This window comes from Dendrobates tinctorius, unplaced genomic scaffold (genome assembly GCF_039654945.1).
Source record: "Dendrobates tinctorius isolate UK_male_01 unplaced genomic scaffold, ASM3965494v1 ptg000004l, whole genome shotgun sequence".
NCBI classification, from domain to species: domain Eukaryota; kingdom Metazoa; phylum Chordata; class Amphibia; order Anura; family Dendrobatidae; genus Dendrobates; species Dendrobates tinctorius.
Genome location: NW_027361672.1, coordinates 41,664,887 through 41,688,121, shown reverse-complemented (window position 1 = coordinate 41,688,121; position 23,235 = coordinate 41,664,887). Strand labels below are relative to the sequence as shown.

Genomic DNA, 23,235 nt, shown 5'->3' with positions numbered 1-23,235 from the left:
CCTTGCACTGCACACACAGTGACTGGTGTGTTGTGCAGTCCAAATTGCTATCAGCAGCAGAAGCAGTTTTTTTTTCTTCTCAGCAGGACAAAAAAAAAAAATTGGGATTGCTTTTAAAAAAGCAGTTTGAGGCCCAATGAATATCTGAGCGCTATGTGACAGGCTCGATGGCACAGCTGTGACCAAAGTGACTAGAGGATAAGGGAGATTGGATTGCTTTTAAAAAAGCAGTTTGCGGAGCAGTGGGTAAACAGCAATGCCAGCCTGTCAGGAAGCCTTAGAAGGCAGCCCAACAACCAACACCACTGATACACCACTATATAGCCTCCCCTTGCACTGCACACACAGTGACTGGTGTGTTGTGCAGGCCAAATCGCTAGCAGCAGAAGCAGTTTTTTGGTCTTCTTCCCTGCCTAACGCTCTCCCTACAGAATCAGCAGCAACCTCTCCCTATACTGAGATCGGCAGAAGTAAGATGGCGGTCGGCGTGCACGCCCTTTTATACCCCCTGTGACGCTCACCAAAGCAAGCCAATCACTTGCATGCCCTTCTGAAAGATGGTGGTGACCCGTGCCTATGTCATCACGTTGCCCACAGTGTCCGTGGATCCTGATTGGCTGAAAAAGAGCGCAAAACAAACTTTTGAAATGCGACTTTGGCGCGTAAGTCGCCGACCTCGTGGCCGACCTCATCCTAGGGTCGGGTTTCGTTTCATGAAACCCGACTTTGCCAAAAGTCGGCGACTTTTGAATTTTTTCGACCCGTTTCGCTCAACTCTAATAATGACCATTCAGAATGAATCTATTGTCACCATTACTGAAAAGGGTAAAGACAACTGCACATCCTGATTCTTTGGATAAAAACATCCATATTCTATTCCACCTTGATTAAAAGAACAGCACCTTGTAGTATTGCGTATGCTCCATAGAAAATACCTGACGCATGTCTGGTGTGTAGCTTGTCTTAATCATAGGAATGATTGACTATGACTAAGGGAGGCCACACATTAGAAACGCGTCTCGTGCTTTCTGTGTAGCATAATCAAAGCTACAATATGGTTTCTTTAATCAAGATGGAAAACAATTTGGTTGTTTTCAGAGAAGGGATCAGAATGTGCAGTTTTCTCTACCTTTTTCAATAATCCAGTTGATGGTCTGCAACAGTGGTGCGCGTACATACTCAAATAATGTCTTATTGAGCATGCTTCAGTGTTACCTGAGTATTTTGGGGGTGCTTGTTTATTATGCTCGCATCCCCATAGCTTCATGATTTGAGGCTGTTAGACAGCTCGAACACATGCAGGGATTACCTGTTAGGGAATACATGCATGTGTTGAGGTTGTCTAAGAACTGCAAATTATGCAGCCGCAGGTACTCGAACATAGAGTGGGTACAGAAAGTATTCAGACCCCTTTAAATTTTTCACTATTTGTTTCATTGCAACCATTTGGTACTAGTCTCAGAATATAAGCATGTCTTTTAAAGTTGCAGACTAGTGATGGGCGAACGTGCTCAGATAACATGAAAGCTTGCATAGAGTTTGCTAAAAAACACATGAAGGACTCCCAGACTATGAGAAATAAGATTCTCTCGTCTGATGAGACTTTTTTCCTTGACTGGCCCAGCCAGAGCCCTGACATAAACCCAACTGAACATCTCTGGAGAGACCTGAAAATGGCTGTCCACCAACGGTCACCATCCAACTTGACGGAACTGGAGAGGATCGGCAAGGAAGAATGGCAGAGTATCCCCAAATCCATGTGTGAAAAACTTGTTGCATCATTCCCAAGAGCACTCATAGCTGTACTAGCTCAAAAGAGTGCTTCTACTCAATACTGAACAAAGGGTCTGAATACTTATGACCATGTGATATTTCAGTTTTTCTTTTTTAATAAATTTCCCAAAATTTCTACATTTCTATTTTTTCAGACAAGATGGGGTTCAGAGCGTACATTAATGAGAAAAAAAACTTTTTTGAATTTACCAAATGGCTGCAATGAAACAAAGAGTGAAAAATTTCAAGGGGTCTGAATACTTTCCATACCCACTGTAATATATGAGCACGCCCAAGATACTCGGATAACACCCAAACGTGTGCAAAAAGATGTTATCCAAGCACGTTCGCCCATCACTAGTATGCAACTTTAAAATTCACGCTCATATTCTGAGACTACTTTCTATCAATATCAGCAGGCAACAGGATTACAGTGCCACATCGATGCACTGTCTTATTTTAGATCAAGTAGCAATGATAGGACAGGAATGGCGCTGTTCTGCGTCTTGAGCCCTTTTTAATCTTGTGTGCTTCTATGAGTATTCAGTGATGTCAACTTATAGAGCACAAATCATTCTTCGATGAGTAAGCAAACATACGTTCAATGTTAAAATGAATTCAGCTGCACATTTCTCTCGAGTGTTAGGGATGAAATATGTTGGATGAGAGGTAATCACATAACACTTCCAGTCTCTCATATTTTCCCGTTTACCAATGAACGATAACTATGTCATGCAGCCTAAACACACGTGAAGCTAATGATTCTCTCTCAGGGTCAGCAGTCGGGCATAGCGGTGAATATATAGGAAAGATAGCGAGATGACATGAAGCGCGAGTAGGCGGATATGCTCCTCAATAAATTGCATATTGTTTACTTATCTTGCACTCCCAGAATGAAATGTGCTGTGAGGTCACTTGCTAGCTGTTGCATTGCTATGTGACTGGTCTGTTGACAGTTTCAAGTCGGCTCCACCAACCTCCCAACAGGTTACAAATGAGAAAGAATACTTTCATACAGCTATTAATAAGATCTCTTGGGAAACAGGTCCATGTAGCATAAGAAGAGAGTTGGAGCTCATTTACTATACTTTTACTGTAAGATAATTTAGCCATGCTGCAGTGTCTAGGTTAGTGATTTGGGAAAAAATATAGGCTTTAAAGCGCTACGCCATTGTTATGGGTTTTTTTAATTTCCCATCCATTAGCTGTTATTAATGTTTTTTCATTCAACAGTCTTCATCTGCCATTTTCAGGATTGCTCCGGTCTCTCTCCTGCATCATGTGATTTGCTCACACAACCGACCTTTACTTCCGCTCTCAATGGTAAGTCTATGAGGATCCTGTTTTGAGTTTTATAGGCTTACATTGGCAAAGTAACTTGCAGTCCGCAGAGGCTAGTAAGTAACAACTGCGCTGGAAACGGCAGGAGACAAAGACTGATAAGAATTTTCATGCTTAGGTTAAACAAACATTATTAATAGCTAGGAAAATAAAAAAACCCCTCTTGATTGGTACTTTAACCCCTTCACAACATTCGCCGTATATATACGGTGCTGCGGGAGCTGCGTTCCCGCAAAACACAGCATATATACTCCACTGCTATGTCCGGTCACTGCGCCGAGTTAAGATGGCTGCTGTATTTGACAGCAGGCCACCTCTGTAATTTTCCCTGGGGTGCTGTACCGCCCCCCCTGCACCAACGATCGCTGTGCTTGGCTGATCAATTCAGACCAGCCAATCACAGTGATGTCACAATAAAGTTTCAAAAAAGGCAAAAAAAACAAACATAGGACATGTTGTGATTGGTGCTGTCTGTGATTGGAGCTGTGATCACAATGTCAACTCTCCTGATTAACACCTTTGGTGCCGATTGGTGAGAACAGTCAAGGACAATCCACAGACCACTTCCAAAGACCTGCAGCATCATCTTGCTGCAGATGGTGTCACTGTGCATCAGTCAACAATACAGCGCACTTTGCAGAAGGAGAAGCTGTATGGGAGAGTGATGCGAAAGAAGCCGTTTCTGCAAGCACGCCACAAATAGAGTCGCCTGAGGTATGCAAAAGCATAAGATTGAGTTGTTTGGTCATACAAAAAGGCGTTATGCATGGAGGCTAAAAAACACAACATTCCAAGAAAAACACTTGCTACCCACAGTAAAATTTGGTGGAGGTTCCATCATGCTTTGGGGCTGTGTGGCCAATGCTGGCACCGGGAATCTTGTTAAAGTTGAGGGTTGCATGGATTCAACTCAGTACCAGCAGATTCTTGACAATAATGTGCAAGAATCAGTGATGAAGTTGAAGTTACGCAGGGGATGGATATTTCAGCAAGACAATGATCCAAAACACCGCTCCAAATCTACTCAGGCATTCATGCAGAGGAACAATTACAATGTTCTGGAATGGCCATCCCAGTCCCCAGACCTGAATATCATTGAACATCTGTGGGATAATTTGAAGCGGGCTGTCCATGCTCGGCGACCATCAAACTTAACTGAACTGGAATTGTTTTGTAAACAGGAATGGTCACAAATACCTTCATCCAGGATCCAGGAACTCATTAATAGCTACAGGAAGCGACTAGAGGCTGTTATTTTAGCAAAAGGAGGATCTACGAAATATTAGTGTCACTTTTATGTTGAGGTGCCCATACTTTTGCACCGGTCAAATTTTGTTAAAATGCAGATTGCACATTTTCTGTTAGTACAATAAACCTCATTTGAATCCAGAAATATAACTGAGTCCATCAGATATTAGATATATGAAACTGAAATAGCTGTTGCAAAAACCAAAATTGTTATAAAGAAAAAAGGTTAACATTAATAGGGGTGCCCAAACTTTAACATATGACTTGCAAATAGAAATACAAGCAAAAGATGTCAAATGCCCATGCTATAAGGCAACTCAATGTCATATTATTATAAAGGAGGAACAACGAGTAAATGTAGGCAAAAATTTAAAGAGATAATTGTATTTATCAAACAAGTTAGACTTTAATAAATATTTATAATACAAACATCATATATAGAACAACATACATGGGCATATATTAATGTCATGTGACTGACTCCAAAGGTCAATGTAATGACCAAGAAAAACGGGACCCATAATGTGAATAACATATATACTATTCAAAGAGAAAAAATATTTTTTCTCAATTAGAAATTAAAACATATTTGTTTGTTATTCACATATTCTCCAGGGATGGGGTTTTAAAAAGTGTAAACTTCCCCAAAAACCCACTATTTGTATACCGCTAGATGACTAACTTCACATAGACACAAATTAGCTCCTTTGTGATACAGTGCACAATAAAGATACCCCTGGGGTATCTGACTGAGGTTAAGACGGGACTACACACACGCCGCTATGGGTAATTACTCTGCACTTATTTTCTTATAGACCTCTCTTTATTGTGCACTGTATCACAAAGGAGCTAATTTGTGTCTATGTGAAGTTAGTCATCTAGCGGTATACAAATAGTGGGTTTTTGGGGAAGTTTACACTGTTTAAAACCCCATCCCTGGAGAATATGTGAATAACAAACAAATATGTTTTAATTTCTAATTGAGAAAAAATATTTTTTCTCTTTGAATAGTATATATGTTATTCACATTATGGGTCCCGTTTTTCTTGGTCATTACATTGACCTTTGGAGTCAGTCACATGACATTAATATATGCCCATGTATGTTGTTCTATATATGATGTTTGTATTATAAATATTTATTAAAGTCTAACTTGTTTGATAAATACAATTATCTCTTTAAATTTTTGGCTACATTTAACATATGACTGTAGCTTTATAGGTAGAGAGGTAGCGTTCTTCTTTTGCCAAAAAAAGAATTGTTATCGCCGGGTAGCTTCTAGTGCATTAGGGGAAGTCGCAGAGTTAGTGACATCTGTTTTCCTTTTGCGGAATAGTTAACACCAAGTACATTTTTAGCTAGTTCATTATAGGAGTGTACGTTGCAGTGTTAGTGACTTTCGTTTTTCTTTTGCAAAAAAAAAAATTAGCGCCGAGTAAACTTATAGCCAGTGCATTAAGGGAGCATATGTCACAGTGTAAGTGACACCTGCTTTCCTTTTTCAAGAAAAAAGGATAGCTACCGCCAAGTAACTTTATATGGCGGCATTAGTGCAGTGAATGTCACTGTGATTTTTTTTAAGCAAATTTTTTTACATCTACTGATTTTTCTTTTCATTGTTTTCTTCTAAGTGTTGCTTCTAAATATTTACATTTTTACTTTTTTCTCTGGTTTTTAGAATAACTTGTATCCTTTACACAAGCCCCACACAGTATATGTGTAAAAGCACCACTTAAACACACATCCCCAGTATTTTGAAGAATAAAATAAAAATGACCCATTAGGCAAAAAGATGCTATTCACTAGAGGAGGCATTCACTTTCCTTGCCTCTGACACGGATTCAGGTAGTGAGGAAGATCCTACATTACTCTATTTCTATTTCTCTTCCTCCTCATCTAGTGTGGAGGGACCCCCAGCAAGGTGCCCTAGGACTCGGGCAAGCTCTTCAGCAATCGATCCTATATGGACTCCACTTTCCCTGCCCCCGAAAATTATTATCCTATTATTCTGGATTTCATGGGCAGCTCAGGAATGGAATTTGATGATACAAGCCTCAGTGATATTGAGTTTTTCAAATTCTTTTTCAGCGAGGAAATAATAAATGTTATGAAGGCCCAGACAAATTTGTATACCCATCAATTTTTCACCCCAAATCACACGTCATCATATGCCAGATGGAACCCTGTAAATGCAGCAGAAATGTTGACATTTTTGGGGAACTGTGATGCATATGGGCACAATCAGAAAAGTAGATCTTCGTCAATAGTGGAGTACTGATACACTCTACAGCACACCGGTATTCTGTATGGCCATGACAAGGACACGATTTGAAGCGATCCAAAATTTTTTGCATTATAGTAATGACTTGCAGTGTCCTCCCAGAGACGATGCTAACTTTGATCATCATCAACCAGTAGTTGAACACTTCAGCAGAAAACTTGCTGAGGCATACAACCCACTAAGGGACATTTGTATAGATGAATCTCTGGTTAATTTCAAAGGAAGGCTAAAATTCTGACAATACCTGCCCAGGTAAGAGGGCCAGGTACAGAATTAAACCTTGCAAGCTGTCCGAGAGTTCCTCAGGGTATACCCAGAGATTTAGGGTCTATGAAAGGAGTGACACCAAGATTGACCGTCCCCGGAATTTCCCTCTGTCCTGGGGATGAGTTAGAAAATTGTTTGGGAATTGCTGCACCCACTGCTGCATAGGGTTATCTCCTCTACAAAGATAACTTTTACACCAGCATCCTACTCTTCAAGATCTTTTCTGTCAGAGGTACAGTTGCATGTGGCACAGTGCAAAAATATCAGAAAGGCCTCCCTAAGACGCCAATTGGGCAACTGCTGAGAAAGGGCGAAAGCAGGGCTCAATGCAGGGGCAGCATGCTGGTGGTCATCTTGGCCACCTTACACCGTGACGACAGCTCCTATGTCATTGTCCAAGGTACCACAACACAGGTCCCAAAGCCAGATTGTATATTGGATTATAATAAGTACACGGGAGGTGTAGATTTCTCAGATCAGGTCCTCAAACCAAGCAGTGCCATGCAAAAAGCTAAAGTTTGTTACGAAAAATTGGCCATGCACATTGTACAGATGGCACTGTACAATGCTTTTGTGCTGTTTCGATCTGCAGGCAATACGGGGACCTTCCTTTAGTTTTGGGAAGTAGTCATCAAGGCCTTAATGTTTGACAATCAGGATGGTGAGGGTTCTCAGTAATTCTGAAACTGATGGTACCTGTATCATATCAGGTCAACATTTTCCAGCAGAGGTTCCCCAAACAGTGAAGAAGGGAAGGTCACAAAAAAAGGAACAGGGTATGCCCCAAGAGAGGAATTCGAAAAAGACACAATTTACCATTGTGAACACTGCCCTGAGAAACCTTTCCTTTGCTTTAAGTATTGTTTCAAAGCATACCACATGCCCACAAATTAATAACATTTCTTTTTAACCTGTTGACAAAACACACTTTCATAATCTGATGTACTCAGCACAACTTACACATACCACCGCATTATAAATTCATACACCAGTAAAATCAAAAGCATTATTATCAATACTATACTGTAACTATGCCGTTAGAGAATTCCATGAAGGATGTAGTTTGCAAAATGGGGGATCACTTGTGGGGGATTTTCACTGTTTAGGCACATCAGGGTTTCTCCAAATGAGACACGGTGCGTGCAGACCATTCCTTTAAACCGTCACTCCTTTCCTTCCAAGCCCTGACATGCGCCTAAACAGTAGATTTCTACTACATATGTGATATCAGCATACTCAGGGGAAATTGAATAACAATTTTTGAGGTCTATATTCTCCTGTTATCTTTGTGAAAATGAAAAAAATGGGGCTAAAAAATATTTTTTGTGGACAATTTTTTTTAAATTTTCACAGCACAACATTATAAAGTTCTGTGAAGCACTGGGGGGGGGTCAAGGTGCTCATCACACTTCTAAATAAATAAATAAATTCTTTAGGGGGTCTACTTTCCAAAATGGGGTCACATGTGTGGGGTTTACACTGTTTAGGCACGTCAGGGGCTCTCCAAACGTGACGTGTTGCCTAAAGACCATTCGATCAAACTCTGCACTCAAAACCATCACTCCTTCCCTTCTGAGCACAGCCATGTGCCCATACAGTAGTTTTCCACCACATATGGGGTATCAGCATACTCAGGACAAATTGCCCAACAATTGTTGGGATACAGGATACATTTTCTCGTATTACCCTTTTGAAAATATTGTTATATATGTCTATGTCACTGCCTCACACCCTTCTAATATCTTAATAAAAAAAAAATTGTGCTTCAAAAATTGTTCTGATGTATAGTAGACATTTGGGAAATGTTATTCATTAAGTCTTTTGTGTGACATACCTCTGTGGTTTAAAGACATAAAAATGAAAATTTGACAACTGCCAAATTTTCAAAATTTTTGCCAAATTTCCAATATTTTCACAAATAAAAGCAAAAAATACCAAACAAATTTTACCACTATCATGAAGTACAAAGGTTCTTGAGAAAACAGTCTTTGAAATAGTGGGATCCATTGAAGCATCTCAAAGTTATTACCCCATAAAGAGACAATGGTCAGATTTTTGAAAAAATTGGTCTGATCAGGAAGGTGAAAACAGGCTTTGGGGTGAAGGGGTTAAAGGGAACCTGTCACCAAGTGTATGCCTTTGAACCTCAGAGAATCATAAAATAGGGAAAGAGTCACCAAATTCAGATAGTGTGTCATTTACTAAGTTCTTTAGTGTAATTTTGATGATATCACTGTTTTACCTGTGTTCTCATTGATGAGCTCTGTATAACCCCACACACACACCATTGATTGACAACTTTCTGCTAACACTGTGCATAGGCATAAAAATGTCAATCAGCTGTGAGGTGTGATTCAAGAGTAGTGAAAACGGCGTACTGTGATCTCTGATGAGCAATCATTAAAGGCTCAGTAATAGTATATCTAATTGTTTTTTTTTAATTAAAACATTATAAGCTACTCATTTTAGTGTTGTACTGACAACTTTGTCAGGGCAATGATCTTTTGCACCAGAAAGGCATCTGTACAGTCCTGAAATGTGTAGACTATTGTGTTGGATTTCAGGACTGCAATTTAGGCTTTCTCTGACTATGCATTTGGATCCAATTTTGTCCTTGTCCCTTTCTCCAAGGTTCTAATAGTTATTCCATAGGCACAACTAATTAGCCCCGTAGGAAAGGCCACATCCCTGTATAGGGGTCGAAGGGTAACCTCTGGACACAAATTATAGGACATATAAATTCAGGGCATCAGTCTCAATTTTAAATACATCAGGTCACATTACTTGGAAGATTTTTTTTGTATTTTATACTCACATGTGGTGAATACTCCAGCAAAGACCCAGCACTGACCATATTTTACTGACAACTTAGAGCTATAGTATTCCAACAATATCTCTACGCTTCCAGTCCACGCTGACGGTGATACCCCATATTTGTATTCATTATTCCAGCTTCCTGCAACCACACCATCATCATCTTGGCCATTTATCTATAAAACAAAGAAAAACACTTATGAGGATGTATATTTTTCTATAAGATATAAAACATGCTTAAGAGATTCAAGCTATTTATAATTATGGCAGTCTATGTTTATAATTTCACAGGAAAGGGGTTGTCTTTTTTTGACAGGAATTTTATTAAAAAGGTTCCCAAAGCTGAACTGATTAGAGGGATTGCTATCTGAAGCTCTAGCAGTCTGCTGTAATTTACAAGGAAATATACTGTAGTATCAAGCCTAAGTGTTGTGAACACTTTTGACCTGGCCTCTGAGTTTGGGCTCCCTCTGGTGGTTGCTGCTGGTAATGGAGCTGGTCTGGCTGACAGAAGTCAATCACCTGAGGAGGATGATTGGAGGTCAGGTGTTACAGACTGGAGAGATTTAAGTGAGCACCCTTCCCTCAGTTGTTGCCGGTGATTTGGTTTGCTTCCTGAGCACGTTTTGAAGTCTGCTTGTCTCCTGCTCCGTACAGCATCTTTCAGATAAGTTATTTGTCTTCTTGAATTTTTTTGCATTGGACCCATTTTTGCTTTTCTCTGATTTTTGCTTAGCTGGTGTGATTTCAGCCTGGTTCCCTGCTGGGACCTGTGCTGGACTCTGTTCCATATGCCACAGCGTATATCAGTCTTTTTAGTATCTCTAATCCCCTGTTATATTAGTCTCTTTGCTTTGCGTCCAGTTCACACCAGAGTTCTGATTTAGTGGGGAAGAGGTCATGTGGCCTCAGTATTTTTGCATATCAGACGTGTTGGATTTTTCTTAGGGTTTTTTGCGTGATTGCAGACAGTATCCTTTCCTGTCTTGTTCTATCTAGACAGTTTAGGCCCCATCATTTGCTTACTCTATTTTCTGCCTGTGTTTTGTGCTTCATCTTGTCTCACCGGCAATATATGTTAGGGGGCTATCTTTTCCTTTGGGGTTCTACTCCGGGGCAGTTTAGCCTTCCCATTTCTCTCTTTAGGCTTAGTTAATTCTGTGGCTGTGCCAAGGCATCTAGGGCATCGTAGGTATGGCCCACGGATAATTCTAGTTGTGTTGTCAGTTTAGAGGTCTGCAGTCCGCTAAGCTACCAACCTCTCTGGTTATCTGGTTGCCTAGTCTATTCCCCTGCTATCCTCCTCAGCTACCTAATCATAACACCTTAGATTACTTTGCAGTACCTCCCACAGGAGAAATTCAGTATTACAGTTCTCAATTAAAAACATGTAATGTTCATTTTGTGCATGGACCTACTTGGTTCTCCATACACAGAAAATGGGCTTTTGTTGGAATATGTTTGTTGCAACAACTCTTCCTGCCTATGAGTGTTTAATTGCTAGATTTGTATGCTGTTCATAAAGTTAGAACAACAAAAAGAAAAAGCTCCCAGAGGTTCACACAGGGAAAGCATGTGAGTGTATTTCCTGTTTTCCTGTGTCTGTGCATGGGAGAAGCAGTCTGCTGTAGATGATGCACAGATAGGAGCACACAAATGATTTATTCCTGACCTATTAAGCTTATCATATATTGTTCCTGTTTGTTCCTGAATAAAGAAGCTCTGTTGTCACACGCTTTGAGAGTATCCTGAATAATCCGCTGCCAACAGGTTATGGGCCCAGAGTGATACAGAACTCCAGAGTAACACAGCAACAGAAACCCAAAGCAAAAGCACAGAGCAACAGAGAAGATGTCCACTAGCAGCAATCCTGTCAAGTTCTCAGTGCCAAGCCTCACTAACCAGAACTACCAGTCCTGAAAACTCAAGGTGAAGATGTTGCTCATAAGAGAAGGTATGTGGAAATATACTCAGGAACAAGTGCCTTATCATTACCAGATGATTGACTAGAGAAGGAACAGAAAGCACAAAGCATGATCTCCCTCAGTGTAGATGATAATCAGATTCTGCCTATATGCAGGTGTGCAATTGCAAAGGAGATGTGGGATGAGTTACAGAAAGTGCATGAAAGATCAAATCTCAGCAATAAGCTTTATCTCATGAGAAAGCTGTATCAGTCTAAGCTAAGTGATGAACAGAATATGCAGGACTATATAAGAAACACCCTAGCGATTGTGGAGCGTCTCAGGAGTATTGGAGAAGGAATTAAAGATTTTCATGTTGCTGCACATCTATTAAGTGGTCTTCCAGAAAGTTACAACACACTCGTGACTGCACTAGATGCATGGTCAGATGATGAGTTGACACTAGAGTATGTTAAAGGCAAACTTGTGGACAAATTCAAGAGAAAAATGCAGCATTTAAGCAGCAGTAATGAATCGAGATCAGAAACAGCATTAAAGACACAGGATTTCCCTAAATATGTTTTGTCTGTAAAAAGCTTGGCCACCTTAAAACAGACTGCGGAATTTGGAAAGCAAGAATGAGTAAGCTTAAAAAGCAGAACAGTAATCAATGGGTTAAGACAGTTGTAAAGGAAGATTCTGCATTTGTTGAAGCTGCATTTATTGCCAGTCCAGGCCCATCTGCAAAGCATATATGGTGTATAGATTTTGGTGCAAGCAGCCATGTGACAAACAACAATGATTTCTTCAGTGACCTTAATAAAAGCAAGTCAGAAAAGGTCATCTTAGCTAATGGTTACTATATAACTTCAGAAGGAGTAGGATACGGCTACCTCTACTGTCCAGTTTCCTCAGCAAAAAGCAAAAAGATCCCAATAAAAGATGTTCTCTATGTTACCAGCCATGAAAGCAATCTTCTGTCAGTAAAGAAGCTCATGCAAAAGGGGGATGTAGTTACTTTTAAAGATAACAGCTGCATCATCTCAAAGAAGGGTCACACTCTTGCAGAAGGAAAAATCCAAGATGAACTTTATCAGCTAAAATGCAAAGAAAGAGTATACAGTGCTAGACAAGATCTGCATAAGAACTGTATCCATGTATGGCACAGACGTCTTGGGCACAGAGACCCAGAAGCAGTAAAGAAGCTAGCTCAACTTACAAATGGTATTGAAATCAACCAGCGTAGTCAAATTATGAAGTACATTAGCTGTCTTAAAGGGAAAATGTCCAGAAAATCCCTTCCTAAAATAAGCACCAAAAAATCTGCACAGTCACTGGATCTGATACATACAGATGTATGTGGTCCAATGAGTGTTCAAACTCCTAGCAAGAAGAGATATTTTCTCACATTTAATGATGACTACTCCAGATATACAGTCGCCTACCTGCTTCACAGTACGGATGAAGTTCCACAGAAACTTAAAGAATATCTTGCTGTAGTGTTTAACAAATTTGGAAGAATGCCAAAAGTCCTGCGGGCAGATAATGGAACCGAATATACGAGTGGTAAGATGAAAACCATTTTGAAAAAGGATGGAATCGCGTTCCAGACTATCATTTCATACAACCCAGAACAAAAGAGAGAAAGAACCGTACTCTCTGTGAAAGTGGAAGTATGTTGTTTGATGTGAATATACCTACAACGTATTGGGGAGAAGCCATCATGACAGCTTGCTATTTTCAAAACAGAGTGCCAGGTAAAGCCACAAATAAAACTCCATATGAGCTATGCAACTGCGAGAAGCCTAACCTGAAGCACCTCAGGATATTTGGAAGCAAACAGTTTATGTATGTTCCCAAAGAAAAACGTTCCAAGTGGGAATCTGTCACGCGGGGCTTAGGTCAACTAAGGCTGAAATACCCGGGGCCCCTGTGGTGTCCCTTTAACTAGGGGAAACCCTGTCTGACCCTCAACCCAGGGTTTTTGCTGATGGTGCAAATGCCTGAGCCTCCACCCTTTCCTTATCTCCTGCTCAGCCCTAAGCTTAACCCTCCACCCTCCACCCAGTGAGGAGACAAACCACCAAAGCCCCACACAGTAATGACAGACAGGGAGAACTTAAACTGCACCGCGCCGCATACACACAGGACTATACAGTAATGTGAACAGGGCAAAACAAAGCACAGATATGGGAAGGCGAAAGGGTAACCACGGATCATACGCCACCAGATATGAATCTCTCTCTCTCCAACACCTCCACTCCAGACCGGAACCACTTGGTAGAAAACACAAGCTATAATCGGAGACGCCCATAGGCCAGCATGACTATTTAAAGACCATGGGCGTGACCAAACATCCAAGCTGATCTCCAGCTAGATTAACCCCAGATAGCCTGAGAAAATCAAGCAGGCGCCACTGAGGCTATAGTGGACAGAGGTGGAACTACCTCTGCCTGCCGGACGCTGTGGTGTGAATAGCGTCCGACATGACAGAATCACACGCAAAGCAAGGAGTCCAGGTGGGCTATAGCGAAACTCGAAAGGGATACAAAATCCTGCACCTAAAGACCAACACAGTAACAACTAGCAGAGATGTAGTGATTGATGAAAACTCTGTATCACTCAAATTCCATGAAGTTACACCAGTTATTCAACCTAAGAAGCAAGAACAAGAATCTCAATCACCAAACCCTGACACCAAAAAGGAAAACACTAAAGTGTGGATAAGCTCTGAAGTCACCAAGGAAGACACAGAAGAACCAAGTCAACCTCCAGTCAGGAAATCAGAAAGGCTAAACAAATGTATCTCAGCTAGACACCTTTCTTATATGGTCAGAACACATCTTAAATAGTGATGAGCGAGTAGCATCGTTGCTTGGGTTTTCCCGAGCATGCTCGGGTGATCTCCAAGTATTTTGGCGTGCTCGGAGATTTTGCTTTCGTTGTCTCAGCTGCATGATTTGCGACTTGTACTGTAGACAGGCTGAATACATGTGGGAATTCCCTAACAAACAGGCATTCCACACATGTATTCAAGCTGTCTAGCAGTCACAAATCATGCAGCTGAGACGACGAAAACTAAATCTCTGAGCACACCAAAATACTCGGAGGACACCCGAGCATGCTCAGGAAAACCAGAGCAATGAGTATACTCGCTCATCACTAATCCTAAACCAGTTTGGAATGTCAGAAGCCAAAGGTGCGTCAACACCAATGGATCCATCATACTTAAAGTTGGAAGGAGAAGATAATCTGCTACCTAGCAATGAGAGTCACATACATGCAGTGGGGGAACATAGCAACCACAACTCATCAAGATATCACAGCAACAGTCGGAATTATCTGCCGACGTGTAAGCAAGCCATGCTAAAGAGACTGGAATGCAATTAAGAGAAATCTTCAGTATCTTAAAGAAACTCAAAGGCTAAATCTTAAGATATCTGAATCAGGAGGTCTCACTTTCAGAGGTTATGTGGATGCATTGGGCTGGAGATTCAAATGATCAGAAATCAACAAGTGGTTACTTGTTCAAGTTAGAAGAAAATTCAATTTCTTGGTCAAGCAGAAAACAAGTGTCAGTCGCATTATCTTCTACAGAAGCAGAATATATGCCTGCTGCTTGTGCAAGTCAAGAAGTAATTTGGTTGAAACAACTTTTGGAAGATATCGGCTTGCCATTTGCTCAACCAACAGTTATCTATGATTATAACCAACGATGCATTAAACTTGCCAGCAGTGAGAAGATTAGTGCAAAGACTAAGCACATTGATGTAAAACATCACCACTTACTGTATGTGACTTAGTGGAACGTGGTGTACTCGAGTTTGTTTATTGCAAGTCTGACAAGATGATAGTCGATGGTATGACAAAGCCACTGTGACGTTTTTCAGAAAAGGACGTCCGAGAGTGGACCCTCTGGGTCACGGATCTGGAGCCCCGGGGGTCGAGCGCTCCAGGTGAAGACCGACCCCTATACAGGGATCGTTTGGGGCAAGACTACCGAGGACAGAACCGCGACAGCCGGTACCAGGAGGGGCGGCTCAAGGACAAGAGGCACCCGTAGGCAGGAGTACTGGACTGAGAGGTAGAGGACCTAACAGGACTACTGGATGGGTAGACAGACAGGGAGCAGGTACTAGAGGGGAGAGGACCGGGAGGAAGCACACAAGGGGGTACCAGAAGGGAGAACAGAGCGGTCATGCAGGGTGAACGAACACTGGGAACAAGGATGCAGAGCCGGGGGCTGGAAGCCACGGGGAAGACAGACAGGAAACAGGCGGCACTATAGGAAGGGGGCCAAAGCGCAGCGTGGCGAGCGCACAGCAACACTCAGGCGTCCTCTGCATAGAGAGCGCACCAGAAATACCCTAGGGTCCGGAAGCGGGCGGTACGTGCCGCCCCCGGCGCCACCCCCCGTAGGCGGAAGAGGGGACGCTGGTGCGCGCGCGCGCCCTAAGGAAGGAGCGCGGTGCCGTGACAGGAGGGGAGGCAGAGCGTGGGAGCGCGCCGCGACGAGGACGCCGGTAGGAGGAGGTGGCGGCGGTTGCCGCTGGAGGAGGGGCGGGAGCGGGTGCAGCCGAGACCGCCGACATGACAGTACCCCCCTCTTTACATCCCCCCTTTCTGAGATTGGCCAGAAACTTCTTTAGTATTAGAGGAGCGTTGATATTCTTTTGAGGCTCCCAAGACCTCTCCTCAGGACCAAATCCCTTCCACTCAATGAGAAAGAAAGTCCTCCCCCTGACTCTCTTCATGGCTAAAATATCCTTTACTTCAAAGATGTCATCCGACCCAATAGGTAAAGGAGGGGCAATGAAGGTCGGTTGGAACCGATTCAAAACTACAGGTTTCAAGAGCGAGACGTGAAAGGCGTTAGGGACTCGGAGTGAAGCCGGCAACCTCAGTTTGTAAGACACTTCATTGATGCGTTCTAGTACTTCGAAGGGACCGATGTAACGAGGACACAGCTTATAGGAAGGAACTTTCAAGCGGATGTGCTTGGTTGAGAGCCAGACCTTATCACCAGGGTGGTATGGGGAAGGTCCCTCCGTCTCTTGTCTGCATGTCTTTTGATTCGGGCACTGGTCTTCACAAGAGCCTCTCTGGTCTCCTTCCAAATATTCGAAAATTCAGTGGCGAGGGCATCAGCTGCGGGAACTCCTGAAGAGGCGACAAAGGGTAGTGGAACACCAGGATTGCGACCAGAAACCACAAAGAACGGAGTTTTGGTGGTCGACTCACTGGGGTGGTTATTATGGGCGAATTCCGCCCAGGGTAGAAGAGAGACCCAGTTATCCTGGTGGGCATTGGAGAAGTGGCGCAGGTAAGTTGTTAGGTCCTGGTTAACCCGTTCTACCTGCCCATTGGTCTGCGGGTGATAGGCGGAGGAGAAGTCGAGGGACGTACCCATAAGCTGACATAGAGCCCTCCAGAAGCGAGAAGTAAACTGGACCCCTCGATCAGACACAATCCGTAGGGGAAGACCATGCAACCTGAAGATCTGATGGATGAAGATCTCGGCCAACTTCGGAGCAGAGGGCAGCCCGGCCAGGGGGATAAAATGAGCCATCTTAGAGAAGCGGTCCACCACGACTAAGATGGTGGTGCAACCAGCTGAGCAGGGCAAATCGGTTATAAAGTCGATGGTAATTTGCTGCCAAGGGGCCTTCGGCACCGGCAACGGATGGAGAAGACCGGAGGGCAGAGTTCTTGGAACCTTGTTCTGCGCACAGGTTGGGCAAGAGGCAACAAAATCTGCCACGTCTTGGCGAAGGGTGACCCACCAGTAATAACGTGAGAGTAGCGATAGAGTCTTCTTGGACCCCACGTGCCCCGCAACCTTGGAGGAGTGCCCCCAGCGCAACACCTCCAGACGTTTATTTTGAGGCACGAAGGTCTTGCCTGGTGGAGGAGTAGAAAAGTTCATCGGGGCCACGGTGATCACTTTGGCAGGCTCGATAATATACGAGGGGTTCTCGTCCTCTTCTGGCGACTGTAGAGATCTGGAAAGTGCATCTGCTTTGGTGTTCTTATTACCGGGCCGGAAGTGAAGCTGGAAGTCGAATCGAGAAAAATACAAGGCCCATCTGGCTTGTCTGGAATTGAGCCTTTGGGCGGACTGCAGATAGGCCAAATTCTTGTGGTCCGTGAAGATGGTAAAGGGGTGCACAGCCCCCTCGAGCAGGTACCGCCACTCTTCCAGAGCCATCTTGATGGCCAGCAACTCCCGATCTCCGATGGAGTATTTGCACTCTGCTGGGGAAAAGGACTTGGAAAAGAACCCGCAGGGAACCAGACGTCCAGGGGGAACTCGCTGGGAGAGGACCGCCCCAGCTCCGGTGGAAGAGGCGTCCACTTCAAGAACAAAAGGCCTACTGGCCACCGGCCGATGTAGGACCGGTGCTGCTGCAAAGGAGCGTTTCAGCGCCAGAAAGGCATCTTCCGCCTCGGAGGGCCAGTGATCAGGCTTAGTTCCTTTGCGAGTCAAGGCCGAGATAGGTTTGGTCAACAAGGAAAAATGCGGCACGAACTGTCGGTAATAATTCGCGAATCCGAGGAAACGCTGGATGGCTTTGATTCCGACAGGACGGGGCCACTTGAGTACCGCCGAGAGTTTCTCGGGATCCATCTTCAGACCGGAATCTGTGATGACATGACCCAAGAAGGGTAACGAGGTCTGCTCGAAGAGACACTTCTCAATCTTGGCGTAGAGGTGATTCTCCCGGAGACGGTGCAGGACCATGCGTACGCTTCTCCGATGGGAGGAAAGGTCAGGCGAGAAGATGAGGATATCGTCTAAATACACTATTACGCAAGTGTACAGAAGGTCCGGAAACACCTCGTTAACGATCTCCAGGAAGACAGCTGGAGCATTGCAGAGACCAAACGGCATGACTAAATACTCATAATGACCATCACGGGTATTGAAGGCCGTCTTCCATTCGTCGCCTGCGCGAATCCGGATCAAATTGTAGGCTCCCCGCAGGTCCAGCTTCGTGAAGATTCGAGCCCCTCTCAGCCGGTCGAAGAGTTCTGGGATAAGTGGAAGTGGGTATCGATTCTTAACTGTAATATTGTTCAGGCCCCGGTAGTTGATACATGGTCTAAGAGATCCGTCTTTCTTCCGAACAAAGAAAAAGCCTGCACCAGCTGGGGACGAGGACTTTCGGATGAACCCCTTCGCCAAGTTCTCCCGGATGTGAACAACTGGCTACGTCGATGGTGCCGTCAGCAACGATTTGGATTTCTGGATCACGGAGTGAACTACTTATACGATGGACTACTTGCTAGAGATGGGGTGCACCTTACGAAGACTGGAAAGCAGGTATTTGGAAGTCGCCTTGCTACACTTGTAAGGAGAGCTTTAAACTAGAACAACATGGGAAGGGAAGCAAAAGACCAGAAAAAGCCATACACCTGACAAATGCTATTGAGAACTCTGCTATTAGAAGTGGAAAGGAAGAACAAAGACGAAAGAATCTAATTAATAAAAATATTGGAGAAAGAGAAACCAATCACAAACTAAAATGTTTCTATACTAATGCACAAAGCATGGGCAACAAACAAGGAGAATTGGAACTACTAACACAGGAAAAGAAATATGATGTCATTGGAATCACTGAAACTTGGTGGGACAATACACATGATTGGAATACAAGACTAGAAGGATACAACTTATTTGCAAGAAACAGACTTGATAAACGAGGAGGGGGTGTCGCATTGTATGTTAGAAATGCGTATATCTGCACAGAGATTGAAGCTTCAGAGACTGGGAGTTCTGTGGAAACTGTTTGGGTAAGAATACAAGGACAGAACAATGGAAAGGACACCATTGTAGGCATTTACTACAGGCCGCCTGTGCAAGCTGAAGATATGGATGAACTCTTTATGCATCAAATGGCCAAGTTCTCCAAAAAATATGACATAGTTGTCATGGGAGATTTCAACTATCCAGACATTTGTTGGGAATCTCTCTCAGGCAAAACTAACAGGTCAAGGAAATTCTTATCCTCTCTTGCTGACAACTTTATCTTCCAAAAGGTAAAGGAGAAAACAAGGGGAACTGCTACCTTGGATCTAATCCTTATAAACAGGGAGGAAATGGTTGAGGAGGTAAAAGTGGCTGGGACCCTAGGAGGTAGCGACCATGCTATTTTAGAATTTTGGATAACTAGAGGCGGAAGACCTGTGAAGACTCAGACGTCAAGGTTAGATTTCAGAAAGGCAGATTTTAAGGGATTCAGAAAGAGAATTGGAGGGATCCAATGGCTGGATATCCTTAAAGACAAAAATGTCCAGGAAGGATGGGAAATCTTGAAAAATGAAATTCTCAAAGCACAGTTGTTAACAATTCCGAAAAGAGGGAAGAATAGGAAGCATTTAAGGAAACCAGGATGGATGAACACAGAACTTAAGCACATGCTAAAAAGGAAGAAAAAAATGTTTATAAAATGGAAAGAGGGAGGCATATCTAAAGAAGAATATAATGCTGTCTGCAGAACCTGCAGGGCACAAATCAGATTATCTAAAGCTGAAAATGAATTGAGGCTTGCAAGAGATGTCAAAAGCAATAATAAAGGATTTTGGGGATATGTCAAAAGTAAAAGAAAAGTCAAAGATGCTATAGGATTTTTACAGGATGAAAATGATGAAATGGTAAGACAGGATGTTGAGAAGGCTGAACTTTTAAATTCCTATTTTGCATCTGTTTTCTCTCAGAAAGGAAATGTAACATCAACTGTTATTCACTGTCCTATTAAGGGAATAGAAGAATCCAGGATATCTATAAACAGAAAGATAGTGAGGAAACACTTAGCTAACCTAAATGAATTCAAGTCTCCAGGTCCAGATGAATTACACCCCAGAGTACTGAAGGAGATAGCAGAAGAAATTTTTGAACCCCTCTCCATAATCTTTGAAAATTCTTGGAGAACAGGAGAAGTGCCAGAAGACTGGAGAAGAGCAAATGTTGTTTCTATCTTCAAAAAGGGGAAGAAGGTGGACCCAGGCAACTATAGGCCGGTGAGTCTGACTTCTATACCAGGAAAGATCTTTGAACAAATTATTAAACAACATGTATGTCAATACCTGGATAAGAATGAAGTGATTAAACAGAGTCAGCATGGGTTTGTAACTAATAAGTCATGTCAGACTAATTTAATTTCCTTCTATGACGGTATTACTGATTGGGTGGATCAAGGAAATGCTGTAGATATAGTATATCTTGACTTCAGCAAAGCATTTGACAAAGTCTCTCATACAATCCTTATTGAAAAAATGACTAAGTATGGAATGGACAAGGCAACTGTTAGGTGGATTCATAACTGGCTTAGTGATCGGACCCAAAGAGTGGTCGTAAATGGCTGCACATCCAGTTGGAAGAATGTCTCAAGTGGGGTACCACAGGGCTCTGTCCTGGGCCCTGTATTGTTCAACATCTTTATCAACGATTTAGATGAAGGAATTGAGGGTAAACTGATTAAATTTGCTGATGACACAAAGCTAGGAGGGATAGCTAATACTAGAGAAGAGAGAGAGAGGATTCATAAAGATTTAAATAAACTGGAGAAGTGGGCAGCAACTAACAGAATGGTTTTTAACAGGGAGAAATGCAAAGTACTACATCTGGGCAATAAAAATGAAAAAAGCATATATAGAATGGGAGGAATAGGGCTAAGTGACAGCACATGTGAAAAAGACTTGGGTATACTAATAGATCACAGACTGAATATGAGTCAACAGTGTGATGCAGCAGCAAAAAAGGCAAATGCAATTCTAGGATGTATTAACAGAAGCATACAGTCTAGATCACGTGAAGTAATTATTTCCCTCTACTCCTCTTTGGTCAGACCTCATCTGGAATATTGTGTCCAATTTTGGGCACCACATTTTAAAAAAGACATCAACAAACTGGAGCAAGTTCAGAAAAGAGCGACCAGAATGGTGACCGGTCTGCAAACCCTGTCTTATGAGGAAAGGTTGCAGGATTTGGGAATGTTTAGTTTGCAAAAGAGAAGACTGAGAGGAGACTTAATAGCTGTCTACAAATATCTAAAGGGCTGTCACATTGTAGAAGGATCAACTTTATTCTCATTTGCACAAGGAAAGACTAGAAGCAATGGGATGAAGCTGAATGGGAGGAGACACAGATTAGATATTAGAAAAAACTTTTTGACAGTTAGAGTGATCAATGAGTGGAACAGGCTGCCACGAGAAGTGGTGAGTTCCCCTTCAATGGAAGTCTTCAAACAGAGGCTGGACAGACATCTAACTGGGATGATTTAGCAAATCCTGCTTTGAGCAGGGGGTTGGACCAGATGGCCCAGGAGGTCCCTTCCAACTCTACCATTCTATGATTCTATGATTCTATGATTTATTCAGTCATGGCCGAGGTCTCTGCTGGAGATAGGGGATACGTCCTCCCCCTGGGCGGAGTGGCTCCAGGAAGCAAGTTGATAGGGCAGTCATAGGCCCGATGCGGAGGCAGAGACTCCGCTTCTTTTTTACTGAAAACGTCGGCGTACGCGTAGTACGGTGCGGGGAGACCCGTGAGATTGGTCGGCGTAGGCAGGAGACGAGGATGGAGGACGGATTGCAAACAACGAGTGTGGCAGGATTGACCCCAGGGGAGGATCTCCCCTGAGCGCCAGTCGACAACTGGCTCGTGCAGCCGAAGCCAGGGTAATCCGAGGAGGACAGCGTGAGACAATTTAGGCAGCACATAGAAGGCTATCTTTTCAAAATGAAGCGCTCCAATTTGTAAGTCCACTTCGGTCGTGATCCTGGTAACGAGCCCGGGAAGGGGTGTTCCATCGACGGAGGTGATAGCCCGTGGGTCTTTTAGGATAACCACCGGAATCTGAAGTTGGTCCACCTCTTGCTGCCGGATGAAATTGCCAGCCGCACCCGAGTCCACATACGCCTCCACAGATCTGAGCTCCCGTCCTGAAACAATTAAGGCTGAAAGGGTAAGAGGCAGAGAGGAATTATGATCACCTAGGGAGACCTCTCTTACCTGACCTAGGTGGAGGTATTTCCCGGCCTCTCAGGACAAGTGCGGATGAAGTGATTAGCCCCACCACAGTACAGGCAGAGCCCGTTAGTCATCCTCTCTCTGCGACGCTGCTCAGTCAACCTGACCCGATCTACCTGCATGGGCTCGGGGACGCTGCTAGTAGAGGGAGCAGCAGAGCGTGGAATGGGCGCTTGATATAGCCTGAAGGGTCTGCGTTCTCTAACCGATTCCCGCGAGCGCTCCAAGAAACGGAGGTCTATGCGCGTAGCCAGGGCTATAAGGTCCTCCAGAGAGGTGGGGGTATCCCGACCGGCTAGCTCGTCTTTAATCTTGCTGGAAAGGCCTCTCCAGAAGGCACCCACAAGTGCCTCATTATTCCATCCGAGTTCAGACGACAACGTCCGAAAACGGATGGCGTACTGCCCCACAGTAAGCGACCCTTGGCGGAGATTAAAGAGAGCTTCTGTGATAGAAGCCAAGCGGCCGGGTTCGTCAAACACCCTACGAAATGTTTCCAGGAAGTTCTGGATATTCGCTACGACGGGATCATCCCTCTCCCATAGAGGGTTCACCCAGGACAGGGCTTCTCCCTC

The 23,235-nt window shown here is 43.5% G+C and overlaps 1 protein-coding gene across 1 annotated transcript in view; it reads right to left on the bottom strand.

Moving 5' to 3' along the window:
* Nucleotides 1-23,235, bottom strand: part of F13A1 (coagulation factor XIII A chain) — a 309,831-nt gene that overhangs the window by 126,956 nt on the left and 159,640 nt on the right. Inside the window, exon 7 of the mRNA XM_073567328.1 lies at nucleotides 9,726-9,900. Coding sequence (XP_073423429.1) covers nucleotides 9,726-9,900 — 175 coding nt within the window. The remainder of the gene's footprint in view (nucleotides 1-9,725; nucleotides 9,901-23,235) is intronic.